General features: G+C 44.6%; 1 protein-coding gene across 1 annotated transcript; it reads right to left on the bottom strand.

Moving 5' to 3' along the window:
* Positions 1 to 799: 799 nt before the first annotated feature.
* LOC141444496 (BTB/POZ domain-containing protein 7-like) lies at positions 800 to 20949 on the bottom strand (the record flags this gene model as incomplete). Its single annotated transcript, XM_074110044.1, is given in 26 exon segments — positions 800 to 859; positions 2137 to 2255; positions 2436 to 2490; positions 3764 to 3825; positions 4468 to 4539; positions 5738 to 5841; positions 6945 to 7133; positions 7797 to 7889; positions 8498 to 8566; positions 8605 to 8735; positions 10262 to 10434; positions 10513 to 10638; positions 11575 to 11657; positions 12297 to 12359; positions 12946 to 13030; positions 13066 to 13095; positions 13616 to 13736; positions 13841 to 13948; positions 14395 to 14457; positions 14941 to 15065; positions 15317 to 15427; positions 15501 to 15681; positions 16657 to 16754; positions 17545 to 17609; positions 18140 to 18256; positions 20677 to 20949. Coding segments are annotated over 25 exon segments (2461 nt in total), but the record flags the coding sequence as incomplete, so codon positions are not given.
* Positions 20950 to 21056: the final 107 nt, after the last annotated feature.

The following is a 21056-nucleotide window of genomic DNA, read 5'->3' as shown; positions in this document are numbered from 1 at the left end:
AACAACACCGTTATAACCTCGCAAGTTCACGTGTACTTTAATTCAGAGCAAATCGTCAGTATAGAGTAATGCTTAACTCAAGTGTTTTACTGTAACTTATGCATATTGCTTAATTAGCAGTTAGTTATTATAAATTACGTAGCATAAGTAATATCTCGGTTCTATTGTATTTCGGCTCTCTGACCAATATACTTGATAAAACCACTCATGAGTTTCATTTAATCCTGTAATAGTCTTTTACAACATACTTCATCAGTGCGAATTATATTACACCATGTTATTTTTGATTTCCGTTAACTTTAAGGGAACATTCAACAATTAAGTTCCTCAAGATACCAGTGGTAATTCTTATTGTTTAAAAGATAAACAAGAATTAAGTTATAATTATTTGAAAGCGAAACAGTATAAAAGGGCCTCGCTTCATGTCATTTTTAAGGGCCTTAACTACAACACATAGTTAACAAAAAAGGTTAAAAAGTGAGTTTTTGTGATGTCTCTCTGATGTGCCACTGTCACGTCAATGACACTCATCAAGTTTGTAAATAATTTGGCCTTAACAATGTTTGTGAAACTATAACATGTATGGAAAAAAAAACATTAGTTATATTATTTGGCCATTATGTTAATTACCAGGTAGTTTCTACCAACCTGAGCCGTCTGCCGAAGTTAACGGAAATCAAGAAGAGCACGGTGTTGTTTGTTGGATGTTAAGATGTATCAGCCGGCAGTAGTCAGTGGTGTGGTGTGGTGTGGTGTGGTTGTGGTGTGGTGTGGTGTTGGTGTGGTGTGTTGTACTGACCGGGGCGCGGCGTGTGCGTGGCGCCGTCCCCCAGGTCCAGCTGCAGCACGCCGCCGTACTCTGCGGGGAGCGCACACGTCACCAACACGTCACACGCGCGTGGGCGTGGACATACTATACAGGGCCGGTCACTATGGGACACTCTCAAACTATAACACATACCAAGATCTGTCCTTAGGGACCATGTCGTCGATTTTAATAACAAGAAAACTGCATTTACAAAAAACTTAACTCAACTCGGGAATGGCACCGGAGATTTGAAAAATAAAAACTTACATAATGAAAGAATATAAAATACAATGCATTTATTCATTCTAGATACGTGTTTCATAACTAAACTTATTGCATACCTCTTATGACTACAATATCGATATCCAAATAGAAAATAAAGTTTGCAGGTAAGTAGGACCTGTGCAAGGTCCGCCCGCATTGTACCACCATACTTGCTCAATCCTGCCGTGAAAAGCAGCAAGTTTGCACTGTTGTGTTTTCGGCGTGGGAGAGTAAGACAGCCGGTGAAATTACTGGCACTTGAATATTCCCATCTTAGGCCTCTTAGGATGGCAACGCATCTTCAATACCCCTGGTGTTGCAATGTTTATGGGCGGTGGTGATCTTTACCAATCAGGAGACCCACTTGCTCGTTTTGCCTATCCAGTTAAAAAAAAAAGTGTTTTTTTTTCGAAACAACCTGGTACGATTCCCGCACTGAGAACATGTTTCTTGTTACTAAAATCGATGACATGGTTCCTAAGAACAGATCTTCGTATGTCTTATAGTTTCAGACTTTCCCATACTGACCGATCTAAATGAGCCAACCTGTATTAATAAATAAAAGAATCAGTCTTTGAACATAAAACTACCGTAAGACTCACTCATATTTGGGTCAATCAACTATTTTACCGACACTTTGGGCGTCTTCTGCGTTACCAAAATTGTCTCTGGCGTTACCAAAAAATCGTACTTCCAACAAGATATTTCACGGTTTAATAGGTTGAACTTACGTAGGATGGCATGTATTCATGTACACCATCTATTAAATTACAGAAAAAACATGTTTACTTACAAAAATCTGCAATTGTTTGAAAAATGTCGCGGACAGATTAGTGTCGGTAAAAAAGTTGATTGGCCCATTTAGTGTAAAAAACCCGGATAACCAGGGATTGGACGGACTAAACTAATGTAATTGTTCGCAGTGAACATGACTTCAAAATTAAAAATAGTAGAGGGCAAAAACAAGACGAGGGATGGAGTACTGATCGTAGGAAGCGCTCTATGGTATGGAGGGACGCGCGGTCGGGGCGATGCTGGGAGGTGGTGGTCGGAGGGTCGCTGACCTTTGGGCGGGCGGCAGTAGTCCCGGGGGGTGAGCAGGTGCGTGTTCCCGTTGGGCGCCATGGCCACGTCCGGCACGCGCGCCGACAGGCCGTCCGCGCCCGAGCCCGCCCAGCCCGCCCTACGGACACACACAGTACCACTAAATAACTACAAAAATATCGATATGTCCATAGTTACAAATAAATTTCAAGTAAAACTCTAAAAACATAATCTTAGTTGAAAAAATCAAATTCACACGTCTTCGTTGCCGAGAGTATAGCGACTTAGAAAAGCAAGCGCTCGAGGGGTGTGACGGTACCTGCTGCAGGCGGCGTCCAGTCGGGAAGGGTCCCGGCGGCACGTGCCGGCGCGGTCTGCGACACAAACATACGTCTAACTAATAATACTATTAAGCAAAAAAAAAGTTCCGTTTTCGCTAAGTGATTTGCGAAAATGTTTTTGAAAGGATTTCCTTGAAAGGGTTGAAAGGCAACCTTTATTGGGGTCGATCAAGTTTCTCTTGTACCGCGTTGCCATGGTTACGTCTCCTGAAGTACTTTTTAAAGTCATGAGTTTTCATATGGGTTTTTATAAGCGTATTAGCTTATGGACTATCTCCTAAGCACATTAGTAGCATTATAACAGTTTTTTAAGGAACTCTGTCACTGTTGTCTCTTGGACAACGGGACTGAATAACAAACAGGAAAAAGTTATTTACCTATTATATTATTATACGACACTATGCAATATGAGTAAATGGGGTCAACCAATTTTCAAGTGTTACTCCTGTGCCGTTACTCAGGTGACATCAGTGATACACTTACTTAGAAAAATGGTTGCAATGTATTTTAGTATTTTAGCATGCTTAAGAGATGACCCTTGAAGGAATTGTCTTAAAACTGTCACAACTCCCTTTTAGTAAATTTGTAGTTACCTCATAAAATCATACTTTCAATAAGTATTTCAGGAGACGCTACCATGGCCAATCAGCTACACTAAAAAGTTGTTTGACTCTTATATCCTACTAATATTATAAATGTTAAAGTTGTGAAGATGTGTGGATGTCTGTAACTCAATTACGTTTACATCGCTGAACCGATCTAAATGAAATTCGGTATAGAGATAGTTTACGTCCCAGGGAAAAACATAGGATTAGCTTTATCCCGGAAAATTGCGTAGTTCCTGGGGGGGTAGTAAAAACTGAATTCTACGCGGTGGGAGTCGCGGGTAACTGCTAGTCTTTTAAAGATGGGTCAATCAACATTTTAGTGTAGCTGGTTGCCTGGTAACGTCTCCCGGGTCACTTCTTAAAAGTATTCTTTTATGGGATACAAATCTACTAAAAGTTATTCCTTTATGGCTCATCTCTTAAGCTTGCTTCGTATACATTACATTTTTTCTAACCCTTTCGAATCCAGCCGACTATGAAAAGAGTTACGAAAATGGACTTTATGTACAATACATGTCAAGTTCAAAATTCAAATGTAATTCACCCGCACAATTGTATCGGCTGGGTTCGAAAGGGCTAAGCAAATGTATCACTGATGTCCCCTGAGTGACGGGGGCAGGATAACAACACTAAAAACACTACATTTACGGACAAGAAAAAGTAGATGGACCCAGAGCCATATGGAGCAGTATACTGACCCGCGGCGTGCCCGCGCAGGCTGCCGGCCGACGCGCAGCGCAGCGACCCGCCGCCGCCCGCCCTGCCCGACCCAACAACAATTAGGTAATGTACTTTATACTAACTACTACTACTACTACTACTCTACTACTCTACTCTTTGTACTGTACAAATACTCGCGCAAATACGAGTACTTCAAGTTCACATTTATCTGTCGTGTCGTGATCTCTTTCTCTCTCTCTCTCTCTCTCTCTCTCTCTCTCTCTCTCTATAATGTAAGGGTTTCGTTTGTTGTTAAAAACTATTTGTTTATAGTTCGGCAACAAGTCGGGATCTCAGTTTTCGTGGGTGATGTGTTTGAAATTGATAATTTTCTGTTTGGGCAAATACCGATTTTAATAGGTACTTGGTGTAGTTTCAAGTTACTGTGGACCCGCTGAAAATCAGTGTCATAGCACCGTGTGTTGAATGGTTTGCTGTGTAATTTTTTAGCTGTATTACGAGTATTGTAGTTGTTCAAAAATAAATATACTGAACGGCAAAAAATATGGCCCTTAAATGTATATGCAGAAATAAGTAATTTTGTAAATGTTACACCGCCGAGTATATTTTCTATTCTATCCTTCTGGGTCCTCGCGTACTTTATAAAGGACTAATTAACACTAAGAATAACGGCCCAATGTACTTTATAAAGTACAAATAGTTAATTTCCAAGAAGCGTTACCTGCAGCAGTCCGCGTCGGGCCAGGGCTCCGGCTCCGCGCGCCCGGCCCGCGGGGACTCCCAGCCGCGCTCCCTGTCGCACCACACACCCCACACCCCATGTTAAACCAACAAGTACAATACGACACAATATTTATTATAGGTAGGTACAGTCAAGGAATTTAATTCATGGGCCACCATGGAACCTTTTCAAAAGAAAAATCATTACGACTTTCCTTGTTAAATATGCAATGTCACTGTGACGTTTACTGTGAAATGGTTCCATGGCGGACAATGAAATAAACTCCTTGACCGTACTGGCCGTGGCGTAACACGAGCAAATAATTAAAACATACATCGTACTTGTCAAACTGTACAACATTAGTTCAGCTACTTTTAAAATTATAATTAGGTTTTATAGTTTTATTACAAAAATTGAAAATACAAACTGAAATATAGATGCACAGAAAAAACAGAAAAATAAGACCATCACTGGGAATCGAACCCAGGTCCTCGGTACCCCCTGGGTTCGATTCCCAGTGATGGTCTTATTTTTCTGTTTTTTCTGTGCATCTATATATCAGTTTGTATTTTCCATTTAGGTTTTACGGGATGACCGTAAAAGTAAAAATTTGGAATTGAAATAAAAAATACAAAAAGATTCTAAAAAACACAATCTTAGTTTTATTACACTTTAAAGTTACACGAAGAAGCAATGTAAAACAAAATGTTTGATATTTGTAGCGTGACAGGGGACGTCAGGGGGTTCTAGGATGGCGTACAGTCAACGTCATAATAAGTGATCACTTTTGTTCCTTGTCGCTTTCAGCCGGTACACAATTTCGTATGGCTTTTCAAACATGACGTTAAAATTACAAGGTACAAAAGTGATCACTTATAATATATGACGTTGACTGTACATATTGATAACAGTATTTAATTTGTATGAAAAAGGGAAAATCTAAAGGCTCCATTATTTTTAAACTAATGTTGTTCAGTTTGACGAGTACAATATATGTTTTAATTATTTGCTCGTATTAAAGTAGCATGCAGCTTATAGCAGTATATAGCATTGATTGATAGTCCCTGAGCAAAGCCGCGGACGGACGGACAGACAGACAGACAGACATGGCGAAACTATATTTTGCCATTTTGGCTCCGGAACCCTAAAAATCAACTTTATCTACGAGACATTAAGTTTTAAATTTCGATGCCAATTTAAGTTGTACGGTGGGCCTGGTCTCAGGGACACACAGGGTTTGTGTATTGTGTATTGTGGTGCATCAGCAGACCTGTCGCTGGTGTCGTCGGTGTCGGTGTCGGTGTCGGGCTCCGCCAGCAGGAGCTCCGCGCACGCGTCCGGCAGACCCTGCTCGCGCACCGCCCGCAGCGCGATCTGGAACACCACCAAGGCCTGAGACCTGAGGCTCAGCGACAAGGCCGGCAAACAGGACACTCTTAGGGGCTGTTTCACCATCCATTGATTAGTGTTAACTGACGGTTAAATGTGATGCCGTCTCTATTTGTTTTGTTCGAATAGACGGAGACGGCATCACATTTAACCATCAGTAACACTAATCAATGGATGGTGAAAACAGCCCCTTAAAGTCACGGAGCTTTAAGAGAAGTCTCTTCGTTCCATTCTCCATACAAACGTAGTCCCGGTCTCATTTGAAAACTAGGCAACAGAAATAGATGAAATTTTGTAAGTATGGACTAGACGTAATTATCTATGCCCGTGGTTTTTCAGATTTGCATATAAATGTGTAATATCAAAATTACAGAAGTTAAAAAGTCGACAAAAAAAGATGTCCACTTTGCACGAGAATTAAGACTAATAAAGCGAGTAAAAATTTACAAAAATCAAAAACCACAGGCATAGAAAATATAATGAATATCTTGATTGTAAAATATCATTGATTTCTGTGCTATACTTTTCATATAATGAAACAACGAAACCCAAAATTCAACCGCCCAAATCTTGAAAAGCCTACAGCTACCTCGATATAAATTACGGACGTCGTTGCGGAAGGCATGGGGGGGGGGGGGCTTGCGAGCGCTTATGTCGCGAGCGATAAAGACAGCAATATCCCAAACGAATACCTAACGCGGCCGCGCGGCCGGCAGGGAAACTTCTGTGTTGTTCGTGATTCCAGTTTGCGTTTTATTTTTGTCACCTTTTGTTTGACTGACAAAAGAAAAAAAACCTGGGCAATATTTTCTGGTAAGCTACCCAACAGATTAATTAGAATAATATTTTTTTAATAAAAAATTACCCAATTATCACTATCAATTTTACTATTAGGGTCAATCAACTTTTTAATTATCAGATCATCGGGGTCAAAACCTTTTGTATACGACGTTGTCTAAGGGACACAAAACGCTCTTAAAAAAAACCGTGTATGGTAATGTGCTTAGGTACTATCTAGACCAAAACAAAATAAACAATAATTACTATCTAGACGCAGGCTCGCCCTCGCAGCTGTCTCCCTCCCTCACCTGCGTGCGCACGGCGCGCGTGTCGCTGGCCTGCAGTGCGAGTGCGCGCGCGGCGGGCGGCGCGCTGCGCAGCTCTCTCACTCTTGCTCGCAGCGACGCCAGCACGCGAGGTGAGACGCAAGCACTCTCCGCGGCGGAGCAGCTGGCGGGCTGCGTCGTGGCTGTTGTCGCGTTACGCTCGGCCGCCACCTGATTCAACATGACGACGAGGCTAGTCAGAAGCGTGAGTGGATTATTCTCTTTAATACTGCGATTTTTTGAGCACTAATTGCGACGCAAGTGAGGTAAGAAGCAACTTGTAAAAGAACAGAAACACGTTTTTAACTGAGTGCCTTACTCTAACTTAATTATCTTCACTAGATACTTTAATATGGATCGAGTCATATAAACAGACTTCCGAAAGGCCTTTGATAGCGTTGATCATGAACTTCTTCTTCACAAAAATAGCATTTAATGGCATTCGTGGTAATCTACTGAGAGTTCACATTTTCGGTTAGTAACAGAATTCAGAGAATAGCGATAAATGGTTACCAGTCTAACATAGTGCAAGTCACCTTTGGGGTCCCGCAAGGTTCTTTTTTAAGTCTGCCGCTTTTTGACACATATGTAAATGATGTTAAACACTTTTTTAGTAATACTAACATATTCTATAACATTTTTTTATCTGTGAATGATCAATTTAAAAGCGAATACTATTTTAAATTTAATTTATTTCGTACCATACTCTAAAAAGAGCAAGGATTAATTTTAGTGTATATTTATTCAAATTCAAATATATTTATTTACATATACGTGATTTACATGAAAATGGCTATAACTAAGAGTGGTAACAAACGGTAACAATCAACTGACCATGTACAGCGTGTCGGGTATCCGGTGCTGGTTGCGCGAGCGCCGGATGCGCGCGATCTCGGCCTCCGGCACCGGCTGGTCCTCGAGCAGAGCCTGACACACAAACACACATTATAACTCCATCTGTGACCGGAACTTTTTTAGAACTTACGAGCTTTTACAGTGACTTCGCCATAAATGGTTTTTCAAATCAATGTACAGGCGATGAAACTGGATTGGGTACCAGAGTAATATGATAATATTCTAAAGTAAATTTTAGTATGATGAAACTGGCAGTCAAAATTGGTTTTGCAGGTGGTAGGACCTTGTGCAAGGTCCGCCCGGATTTCTACCACCATCTTGCTCGCTAATCCTGCCGTGAAGCAGCAGTGCTTGCACTGTTGTGTTTCGGCGTGCAGAGTAAGACAGCCGGTGAAATTACTGGCACTCGAGGTATCCCATCTTAGGCCTCTAGGTTGGCAACGCATCTGCAATACCCCTGGTGTTGCAGATGTTTATGGGCGGTGGTGATCTCTTATCAACAGGAGACCCACTTGCTCGTTTGCCACCCAGTCGAATAAAAAAAAAAGTCCGATTTGTAACCTTTAGAGAAATAGGATCTTGATTGCGCGTGTGCTATCTTTTTTTTTTGGGTCGCGTCGTCTTAAGGGACAAAGAATATGAAAAGAAACAGTTGGGTCTGCGGGGTGGTCGGGTGTCACCTTGAGCTCGTCCAGGTAGGGCAGGAAGTATCTGGGCGGGCGCGGGTCGGGGCGAGCGGCGGGCGGCGGGGCGGGGCGGGCGCGGGCGGCAGCAGCCCGCGGCGCGCGGCGGCGGCCAGCGCGGCCGGCGCGAGGTGCGACGTCCGGAGGAGCGCCGCCAGCGGCCCGAGCGCCTCCGCGTCCGGCAGGGAGCGCCGCCGCCCGCCCTCCGCGCTCGAGCTCCACACCACGTTCGGCTCTGGGGAATTATATCCACTTGAGTTAATCACGCGTGTTCGCGTTGCTCCTAGGAAGAAGGGCTACGAATTAGCCCGAAACATGTCCAGCTGAACTCGATTTAAGACGTGAGTTATCAGTTACAATATTATTTAATAGGAGCGGGTCTCACGGTAGTGTCATGTACAGAGCTCCAATCTTAGGCACTCGAAACCGACATGACTTTGACGCTGTGTTTACACCAGAAACGTGCGAGGATACACAGCACAGCTCACTAGGAAACAGCTGAGCGAAGCGAGGCTAGGCAAATGAAGCGTTTCTATTGGTTCATCAAAAACAAATTCTTCGCACATCTCTGGTGGATTAATGGTTTTTGGAGTATTTTTGTATTTTTTATTTCAACTCCAAATTTGTTACATTTACGATCATCCCGTGAAATCCACATCGAAAATACAAACTGAAACATGAATGCAAAGAAAAACCAGAAAAAGAGACCAGCGCTAGGAATCGAACCCAACTTCTCAGCACTGGACAAGTCCAGTAGTGGTGTAGGGGTACAGCACGCAGAACGGAATGCTGAGGACCTGAGTTCGATTCCCAGCGCTGATCTCTTTTTCTGGTTTTTCTATGCAATTTGTATTTTTGATATCTCTGGTGGAAACGGAGCCCTAAGTGTGCACTGAATTAGATTTGACCTTACCGGCCGGACAATACAGATTTTATATTTTTTATGGAGAAACTTAAAAGCGACTGTATCTGATCTGATCTGTTTATTTCTGATTCGTTCAGAGCTTTAGACCGGGACATCAAATTGACGCTACATACACCGACATTAGTAAGCCTTTCGATCTAGTTGATCATGAAATTCTGAATTAAAAGAAAATGAAGTCTGGCACGTGTCTGTTTGCTGGATTGGTTTTCATTCAATCTTACTTTAAGATAGCGTAAGATAATAATGTGCGGATATAAATCCGAAGAGTTATAATGCTTCTTCTGGGGTTCCTCAAGGTACTTATTTGGGTCTAACACTGTTTTTTGCCTACCAGGGTTGCATGTTGCTTATGCTATACCTGATAACTATTACAAAGGTGGTGCTATAGGTATATTAACTGAAGATTATGACATTTAAAAGACTAACGTAACGAACGCTACTTACACATGCTTTTCCCTCACTGGCCTTAAGATAGATCTTGGATAATCGTCGAGGGAAAGTTCACTAGTGCCGAATACCTACAGACCCGAAGACGCACCATTGGCAGGTCTCCCATTAGGTGGATCGACATCGCGAGAGTTGCCAAGCGGTGGAACCGTATTCGGTTTGGTTTCGGCTCGGCTCGTTACTACAAGCTGTTGTGTAGGCGTTCTAGGGGGAGGATTGTTAAATAGTGAGCGGTTTATGGTGGTTGTGGTTCTAGAGGGGGAGGATTTTTGAACAGTGAGGGGTTTATGGTGGCTGTGGTTCTAGGGGGAGGATTGTTGAATAGTGAGGGGTTTATGGTGGTTGTGTTTGTAGACGGAGGGAGGGTCTGTTTCTGTCGGGTCCCTCACCGGGCTGCTTGCCGCGCTCCGCCAGCCGCAGCAGCGCCCTGAGCGCCTGCGCCTCGCTGCACTGCGTGAAGGGCGAGCCGAGCGCCGCGGCCAGCGCCGCCCGCGGCAGCCGCGCCGCCGCCGCGTTCGACATTATCGTCGGGAACTCGTCGCGGAGGTAGCGCATCGCCTGCCTGCAACGCGACAGTCGCTCGGTCAGCCGGCCGGGTGTCTCGCGCCACACACAGACACACACACACACACACACGTACCGGTGCACCCAGGGGCTGGCGACGCTGGTGGCGGTCCAGCGCAGTATGTGCGGCAATGTCTCGGGACACAGCGCCGCCTGGATCGCGTCCTCGCAGCCCTGCGCCACTATCGGCATCTCCAGAAACCTGCCCACAACAAATAACATTTTAAAAACACTCCAAGAATCTCTTGACGTGAACTAACACCAAGAACAAATCAAAACGATTATTCTGCAAGTACTGCAAAGGGTTTTTTACCATGACGTCATTTTTTCATACTACCAGCGCTTTAAAAAAAACCATCATTGCCAAGAGGAATGTGCCGCAAGAAACTTGGCAGTAATTTTTTCAAAAATCTGACGTAGAACCCAAAATAAGGTATTCCCAATTTTCCACACAGGTACAACCTAAGGCTCTTCAAGGCTAGCTTTTTACTGAACCAGTGAGATCTGCACTTTTCAGCAGGTGAGATAACACTCAATCAATTCAGATGTGAGTATACTTACTATCAGGGCGCAGTGACCCGCGATATTGAGCTGGCTCTTGCCAGCTGTGGACCCCTTGGCCGTCCCTCCAGCGGTGCCCGGGCCCGGGACGACCAGCCGGCCTACGTCTACTCGGTCGTCCCAAGTGCGTCCTCTTCACGGGTCGATCCTCTCTCAACCTTTCTACGTGCCCGAGCCACGTGCGAAGATGTGAGTTATCCGGATTTATTTATTAAATATTATCAGTATTGGAAACCTAAACTTAATTCAACTTGTTTAATTGTGCAACGTTAAACCTAAGTTTTTCTTTGTAATTGTTTATTTCCTATCTTGTGCAATTTTGTCTTATTACCGCGGCTTGGAATTCAGTTATCAAGCCCTGTTCCCTCAGAAATTGATTTTTCCGGTATAAAAAGTAGCCTACGTCACCCTCCGGCCCATAAACTATCTCTATGCCAAAAATCACCTCGATCTGTAGCTCCGTTTCGACATGAAAGACGGACAAACATACAAACACACACACTTTCGCATTTATAATATATGTATGGATTATTATTATTATAGGTGTCTGGTGGTCCATGGTGACGCTGGTGGTTACCTGGCGATCTCGTAGAGCTGGAAGGCATCGTCCAGCATGGCGGTGGAAGGCGCGCGGCTGCTGCCCCGCCCCACCGACCAGCCCTGACAGACAGACAGACACACACACGGTCACTCTCACAAGCAGAGCCCTGCCTCGCCGGGACGCCAAGGCGACGTCGCCGGCTACGCATCCAAACAACTCAAATAATAACTTTTTGGTAAATGTCATTTTTGATACAATTTTTTCTTGCTGACTGTACTTTTGTTGACTGTACTTGCATTGTCACCCAAACTACATTTTCATACCAAATTTCGAGTCGATGCTATTAACCGTTGAAGAGTTCCGTCCCGCGGAGACGATCCTGGCCGGACTACCAGGATGTCACCACCAGATTGTCACGCAATTTACATAAGTATACCAAATTCGACCACTGAAAAATCCGACTACTGAAAGTTGGTCGAATTTACAATGACAGACAGACAGACAACGGGACAGATGAAACTAAATAAAAGCTTATAAACAGCTTGCAACAGCAACTTGTGATAGTTCAAAACGGTATAGTATCATTTCAGCGCTCCGTCGATTTTGAGTCAAAGAATTTTAGACCACTTGGTACTTAGACCAGCTTCTTTTTAGACGAAATGATAATAACCCAATTCAACTGCGGGAACTAATGGAATGCGAGCAAAGCCGCGAATAAAGTCTAGTTTAATAATCGGAAACTACTGTGGATCACTCACGGAGCCGCTGCTGCTGGTGTTGTTTGGTGAATTGGTGCTCCGCCCGATCAACGTTAAGTCCACCTGAAAAGTTCACAAATTTTCTGAATGAATACATGTATAATAAATTAAACCAGTGTTATAGAAAAACACCATTTTCCGTCACCTATAGGTACTTTATCTGTTTACGATTTTTTTAATACAAATAATTATTACAGCGAGAAATATTAGATGTCAATGGTAGAGCCCAAGTTCAGATGAGCTCGGAAGTTCAAACCAAGCAGTTTCAGTGCTATCGTCTGCGTACTCAAAGATTCGAGCAGCAGTTTATGTGCAGCAAGAAGAGAGTTGTAACGAAAACAGAACCCTGAGGTAACCCGGGATGAATCACCATGAGATCAGACGAGCAGCCCATTCACGACTACTCGAATAGACCTATGCCTCAGGAAATCGGTAAGCCAATAGCATAGACTAGCAGCAATGTCAAACGGGAAGGATTGTAGAGAAGGTTATCAAAACTAAACCCTATCAAATGCCTTGGGTATGTCTAGAGAATTGATTGATTCAACCGCTTCTTTGCGTAGGTCCATATTTTTATCACGCTTCTCCGTTATCAAACGAGTAATGTGTGCACGTGTAGTGTATAACAGCCCCCCCCCCCCCCCCGTACCTGGTCGGTGTACGCGGCGTGCAGCAATGCGCGCGCGAACCGTCTCGGCAGCACCTTTTCGTCGACGCAGACCACGCCGGCCGCCACGCCGCCGCCCGCCCCGCCCCCCCCGCCCCGCCCCCCCCCCCCGACCGCCGCGACATGGCGCTCCTACACACACAATGCTATTAGTAAAACACTACAATATTAGTGACGCTTGGAAATTGAGAAATGGCGTGCTGAGGTTGCTGTACGAGCCGAGCGCCGCGAGGCTTTCAAAGATACGAGTCAGAATTTTTTCAGTAAGAAATATACAACATTTATTTATTCAAGTGTTTTGCTTTATTTGTCTATACTTTTTTTGATTGCTCTTCTCTACCACTTTTAGGTTGACTGGCAGAGATCCCTTCAGAGATAAGTCCGCCTTTGTACTTAACACTTATTTGTATAATAAAGAGTATAAACAAACAAACAACTTGTCTTAAAATAATCCCGAATATTCCAATAGTGTGACTTGCCATAGATTGTTTGGTGTTCAAAGTGGTCAGTCAAGGAAACTGAATCACGTACCAGGGTGGAAGTAATCGTCTGCGATTTTTTAGGCAAAAATATGGGATGTCAAGATGACATTGATAGGACAATGGTTCCACGCTGGTACGCGATTCAGTCCCCCCCCCCTCTCCCCGGTCACCTGAAGAAGCGCGAGCGCGCGGCGAGCACGACGCGGTGGCAGGGCAGCTCGAGCGCGGCGCGGAACCCGAACTGGCCGCCGCCCTCCGCCGCGAACGACAGCCGTGCGTCCGCGTACTCGCCTGCAACGCAACAAATAAGCCAACGCACGTAAAGAGCATCTGTCAACTCGCGTGGCACCCGTAGTGTGTAGTGTGTGTAGTGTAGTGTAGTGTAGTGAACTGACCGGAGTCGAGCAGATAGCGCATGTCGCGATGCAGGTCGTCGAGCCTTGCGCCGAGCCGCTCGGCGAGCCGCCGCACGCCGCGCGCGCCGCCCAGCGAGCACGAGCACGCTGCGTAACACCACCACCGACATCGGTTTAACATTCATGGATTATATGTTGCCGTCCCGCTGACGCTGATATGCGAGAGTGAGAGGGACGGCACGATACGAACTTCGATTTTAGAATGGCTTCAAATCCTTTAGTTTAGTTAGCTTATTAAACTCATAATTTTAAAATTCGCTTGTCAACAACGTTGAACAACGTAAAAATTCGAAAATCATTTGCTTTTATTTTAGTAATCGATAAGGTTATTTATTGTTCAGAAATTTTCTCTAAAACATTTTTGGCGTTTGAAACAAAAATGAAAAACGTGAAATCTAACATTAGTTACATATTTCGGCAGTTTTGATGTACATTTCTATCATTTTTCATTTAGACGCACATAAGCGTAATGTTGCTTGCTGACTTCAATTCCATTTTAATCACTGTTTAAACATAAATCTGTTAATACTCACATCCGGTGCCCTCCACGTTGATGATATCCAGGTTGCCGTCCGAGCTGAACCCGCGCTCGCAATCTGCAACGTAACGGACTGTCAGCATACGAGTCAATGTGTTTCAGCTGTTGACAGCGAGCTACATACCATTAACATACTAACTGAATAGCGTGGGCGAAAGCACACAACCTTGAGGTATACCAGCGTTTACATATTCCAAATCGGAGCACGTACCGTCCATAGGAACTCCAATGCTCCGATCCCTACAAAAGCTGGTAATCCATAGGCATAATATCACGGCCTGCTCGTCAGGTGGTAGTTTCACCAGATTTGTCCCATAGCATACAGTGTCAAAAGCTTCAGCTAAATTGAGCCTCTCTATCGTCTCGCCAAAGTGATTAGTTAGATACTAGAGATCCAGATTCAGCTGAGAGAGCATAAAGACAGTCATATTGGAGGTGGTCTGTGTCTGTGATCATAATCGGTCTGTGATGGTCACGTAGGAGCTGTTGGTTGGTGTCTGTGTGTGTGTGTGTGTGTGTCTGTGTGTCTGTGTGTACTGACGGCGGTCGTGTCTTGCGGCGCGGCAGTGCGCGGCGGGCCCGGCGTACAGCGCGGCCAGCAGCGCCTCGCACTCGGCGCGCGACATGTTGGCGCACGGCCCGTCCAGCGGCACCCGGCAGCCGCCGCTAACGAACAGAACAGACGATATTACTACAAGGGAACTAGTGACTACTAGCCGCTATTATACAGTCGCCAGGCGAAAAACATTAACATTTCGGAGTGTTATGCTGCTCCAAACAAAGACGTGCCACCAGTTTTGATATTAGCAAGCTTATCGTGGCGTGTGGCGTTGGCGTGTATATTGCAGCACCCAGCCCGCGCCGCCAGCTGTATGGGGGTGGCATGTGGCGTGTGGCGTGTGGCGTGTGGCGTGTACCTGGGGTGGCGGTGCAGCAGCGCGCGGAAGTAGCTGCAGCGCGCGGCCAGCAGCGCGCGGTGCGCCGGCAGCACCCAGCCCGCGCCGCAAAGCTGCACGTCGCACCATCGCCTGTAACACATCACCACCGTTTAGTGCAACCGTCCCGTGCCTGCTACGTGCCTGTCCCGCGCCTGCCCCGTACCTGTCCTGCGCCTGCGCGTGCAGTGCTGCGGGCAGCGCGACGGCGGGCTCCCTCGCCAGCTCGGCCTGCGTGACGAGGTCCCTGAGCGCGGCGCCGGCCTCCAGCTCCTGGCACAGCAGGAACACCTCGGCCAGCCGCCACGACGACACCACCGACCGGATGAAACGCGCGTGCTCGCACCCTGTACGCAAAACACGCATATCATCCACATACACTTCCATAAACAATAAAAGATAAGCTCTAGACCACGTTCAAAGTTTCGGTAGACTCCCTGCTGCTACATTTCATCTATATTCCCAAAACTTCATTTTTTCACGCCATCGTGGACCCCCGTCTGATCTCCCATAGACCAATGGGGGTCCACCTGCACCTCTTTTGAAACCCAATACTCTACACAATACTCCTCTTAACAACTGGCCGGATACCAGTCAAACTCGGGATGAATGGAGAAAATTTAGAAGTAGGACTTACTCAGGAGAAAGAGAAAGACAATTCTCCAAGCTAATTAAAAATAGTAACTTATCACACATGTGTGCATATGCAAATTTTAAGATGCGCTTCCATCAGAGAATTCATCTATTCATCGGAAAATATAAACCAAATAGCGATAAAGCGCTAAGCGAGGCTCGAAAAATGAAATAATCTTTCTATTGGTGATTGTTTCCCTCACACATCGCCTTTAGGACGAGACTGTTGAAAGATAAAACTCTTACCGTCTTTCTTGACGTCTCCAAGGCATTCGATAAAGTTTAGCATGATAACCTTCTCTACAAACTCGCTATGTTTGGCATTTCTACTTGTCTGTGCATACAGTTCACTACACTCGAGTCGCACCAGTTTATTCGACTACTCATTGATGGCTGCTCGATTGATCTCTTGTCGATTAACGCCGGGGTGCCTCAGGGATCTATTCTGTGTACAACTCTCTTTTTGCCGAATATTAACGATCTGTTAATCTGCTTAAGCCGATTCCGCGTCAATAAATGTGGGGAGATCAGAAGTACAGTGCGGTTTTTTTAGCTCATTGCTCAATGCTATTTGACAAGCCTAATGACACTAAAACGCTGAGCGAGGAGCCAAAACTGGGTATTTTAGAGCACCATATTCTTCTTAAATATTCAATGTGCATTGGTCATTATTGTATGTATGTACTGACCTCTGTCGGGGCGCGAGTCGCTGTGTCGCCTGGCGGCGGCGGCGATGCGGCGGCGCAGCGTGGCGAGCCCCGCGCCGCCCGCCTTCTTCTTCCTCTCCCTGCAACGCGCATCACATCGGTTAGCGATACCTTCCATATCGGTACCATCGTTTTAAATAAATAAATACCATGGGACACTTGACACCAATTGACCTAGTCCCAAACTAAGCAAAGCGAGAGAGATGTATGAGGATGTGTTACGAGGTTTAAGAATTACCACTAAAGTTTCCCAGAATTTCTATTCAACTGCCACACATAATGGTTTATGGTGTCAACTTTACGCTGATACAAGCTAGTAGGACAACTATAATTTAGGCCCCACGCTAGCTGACGCAAATCCTATGCACGCGACGCGCGCAGTTAGCGCTGGTCATACTATTGTTCAACAGGCGTTCACCCGCTGCGTGCAAGCCACGTCAGCTAACGTAGACCTTTAATCAGGGTGTCCACTAAATCCCAAAAAAAAACCCTTACTTTTCCCTGACCACATTTCTAAGTTTCTAAGTAAAGTGGTTATATGACACTTACATGATTTTTTTTACTGCCCCAAGATACCTACTAACTAGCTAAACCCGATGATGGGAATTTACTGCACACCAAACAAGCTCACTTTTGCATTGTCTGTTTTTATGGTGCCACCGTAGGGTGCCAATCTTTAATACATCGCCCAGAACTGGAACGACTGGTGTCAAAATATCGAGTAAGTTTTGGGAAATCACGAGTTCTTCCCTGACTTTTCGTATTTCTAGCAAACCCTGATTTTCCCTGACCACCTTGACTTTTCCGTGAGTTCCCAGAAAGTGGACACCCTGTTAATATAGTGCAGCTGGCACGGCAGACGGCACTGACCGGATCACGTCAGCCATGGTGGGCGGCGCGGCCGGCCCGCCGGCGCCGTCGCACGACTCGCCCTCCTGGAACACACAACCAACAATGTGGTGACCTTCAATCTGCCACCAAAAATACCGGTATATTGTGTATCGGTTTAGTACCGATTGGTTTTTAGTTTAATACAAAGCTTTATAATTAGCTTAGTAGTTTAAGCTCGTACCCTTGTGGGTACGTTACAGGGGCATGGTGCCGTACGTAACACTAGAATCTCTCCAGATTCTCGTACGTTTTACATGTTTGTAGTAAGTGTGACAAGAGTTCTGTACACCAACAGTAACTGTTCAAACAGTTGCAATTATGTCGATGGAGCAATCACACTTATCCTGTCTTTTGACTCTGGGTTCCCTAACGAAGATGTTGAGGCCACTGGTAGAGCATGTGCAACTGTAGCAGCAACGGTTGCGACTCGTGTACTACGTGACCCGCTGTTCGTTCGTTGAAAAAAAATATATATTGACATCGCTTTGCAATTGGTTGACAAGGGAATTTATTATGACACTGTAGTGAGAATGTTCTATGATGGGTCAGGAACAAATGGTTGGACTATAAGTACCGGGGGGTGCAGCGAGAGCGCGGCGCCCATGTCTCGGCGCGCGCGGTGGCGGCGGCAGCACAGCAGCCGGCTCATGGGGCGCCCGGCATCACCGCGCCGCGCAGCCCTGCGCCGCTCCTGTAACGCACAATCAAACACCACCCTTCAATGTCTGTACTGAAGGTCTGCCTGGAATTGTAGGTAGTTATCGATTACCCCTTGAGGCGAGTGCAGTGTTATTCTTAAGTCACATTTGAACTCACAACTTCTGATGGCATGTAGTTTGTTACCTCTGGTTTGAGGCTCAGGTCGACAGAGCTGCAGGGCTACTACGAAACTCGAAACTCGAAGTTCGTATTGTACCGTCCCTCTCGCTCTCATATTAAATAGTAAAAGTGTCAGAGGGACCACACAACACGAACTTCGAGTTTCGTAGTAGCCCTGCTGAATGAGGCTCCTCAGTATTACAAGTTGATGTACTAAGTACATTTTTAGAGTTGTCGAGGAATAAGGACTTTATCATGAGAACTTGTAGACATTTCGAGGTCCTCTGGGACAGGAGGCCACCATTACACCCCACTGTCAGTCTACCACGGCCCCTCACGAAACAGTTTTGGAACTAATGCTGTAACCCGTAATTATGGCAGGGGATAGTTACATTTCAATGAGTTTCATGTGACGTCACTCCGCGCGAACGTGTTGGAACTAACGGCTGTAATATCTCATTTATTTTTATTTTGTCAATTAATAGACATTATTTGTTGAATATTTTCTGATAATCAAACTACCAGACTAATTGGAATTTTTTTAGGAATTTTATCCATACTAATATTATAAATTTATGCAAAAGTGTGTGTGTTTGTATGTTTGGATCAACGTTAATTTTGGCATAGAGATAGTTTATGGGCCAGAGAGTGACATACCTAGGCTACTTTTTATCAGGGAAAACAGCGCGCGATAGCCGAATTCCACGCGGGCGAAGCCGCGGGCAAAAGCTAGTATTAAAAATAAAATTATATGATTCTAGGATTTAATAGAGTAGATCACTTTTGCTACGACAAATAGCAAACGTGATCTAAATATAAACATTATTCATAGAATTTACGCCTTAAGAAAGATCTATCAATAACATCAACAGCAAAGGTTCATGTTTACACCACACTCAGCATTTAGCCCTCGCCATGACTCACAGTTTACTAACAATGAAGGCTAGCTCACAGCTGATCTCATGTAGCTACATTCAGTAACCAGATAACCTGAGGTTCAATCAATGAACTAAAAGAATTTCTTTGCTCACCCGCGACCTTATGATAGCTACGCTTATGCAAGATATGCGTGTTCATGCAGTTCCTCCACCTCCACACTGTAAGAACACACACAACTCACACAAACCAATTTATCACCACCACAACATTACACTGAGGTACAACTACAACTGATTGAGACTGAGGGTTGATACATTATTTGCCTGTACGATTTTTTACTGAAGCTTATTTCCAGAATCGCGTTTTTTTCCAATTTTAACTCACTGAAAACCATGTGAGAAAAAAAGCATTTGGGGAAAAATATGAATGAAAATTACTCTACAGGTAAATAATGATTTTGGAAAATGTTCTAACCAGCCAGAATAAAAAACTTGTTTTGCAATGTAGTTTCATTTTAGTGCTATCATAACAACAGAAACAGACACATTTAGGAAATACTAACAAAATTTTTGGATCTAGTTGTCTGAATAAATAAATTATTATTATTATAAAACAAATAAGTTTTGTTTTGATTTAATGCTTATTTTCAGGATGTACCATCAGCCAAATATATGTGGTCTCATTAGCCATCAGTAAAATCTCAGGATATTTAATTGAAACCACATTTTCCACAAATTTAGGTCCTAGGTCCTTTACAGTGCTAAATTATTAGTTTAAAGTAGTTTTAGACAGTCCAATTAGATTTTTTTAAGTTGCTTCTTTGCTGTGGTAATGCAATTTGCACATAGCAAGCAATTCATAGGGAGGGTGAACTAAGAAAGTCACTGCATCCATCTCATTCCTTGTCAAGTTATGACCAAAACTAACCCCCAAAAACCCTTTCATAGCACATCAACCTTGGCTATCCAAAATAGCAGTAGCTTTCAGTGTTGGCCTAGGTGCCCTAGATTGCAGATATAGGTCACATTATCTGTGCATTTTGAAAGTGATAGTGCAGGGGTGCGCCCGGAGGGTGCCGGGGCCGGGGGCCGGGGGGCGCGGGGCGGCGGGCGTGACGTCGGAGCGGCGCGCGCAGCTGACCCGAGCGAGGATGACCTACTTTGCCAGTGCTTGCGACACTAGCCGTTACCATCACCTTAAATGTCAACAGGCCTGGCCTCCAGCTATATGCACGCTATTGACCAAGCCTGCCCCACAAATTTAGCACACATTCAAAATTTACAACTCCGAAAACTTGTTTGGATTACTTCAGATTCTGCGTATCGTGTTTATGTTTATTATCTCACTAGTCTTAAACAATTTAAAGGTACGTCGCGTGAATTGCGACGGACGGGCGTCTGTATAGTTACTTACCGTTAAACGATGCCATCACGGACGAAAACACGATGGATTTATAATCCTAAACAAACATTTCTTTCCGACACACCGCCATTGCTCGCAACTTGTAACACGGTATCACTCGACACCACAAACCCGCGCTGGTGGAATAGTTACGCGAAACACTTATTACTATTTACTGATTACGTTTTTACACAAACAAATCACGATAATAAGCTCGTCGAGTTGTAAATTGATAAAAAAGCAGAGCGATCGCGACCCGTTATGTCTCCGTTCTCTGCTATTTCGACACTGCTGCCAACAGCGCAAAAATATAAATAAATACCATAGACTATGTCTAGAGTTGACATTTCATTGATTGCAAAAGTTTTCTAGCCAAGTAAAAATCCACTAAA

Source organism: Choristoneura fumiferana, chromosome 30 (assembly GCF_025370935.1).
Source record: "Choristoneura fumiferana chromosome 30, NRCan_CFum_1, whole genome shotgun sequence".
NCBI classification, from domain to species: domain Eukaryota; kingdom Metazoa; phylum Arthropoda; class Insecta; order Lepidoptera; family Tortricidae; genus Choristoneura; species Choristoneura fumiferana.
This window is presented reverse-complemented; position numbering and strand designations above follow the sequence as displayed.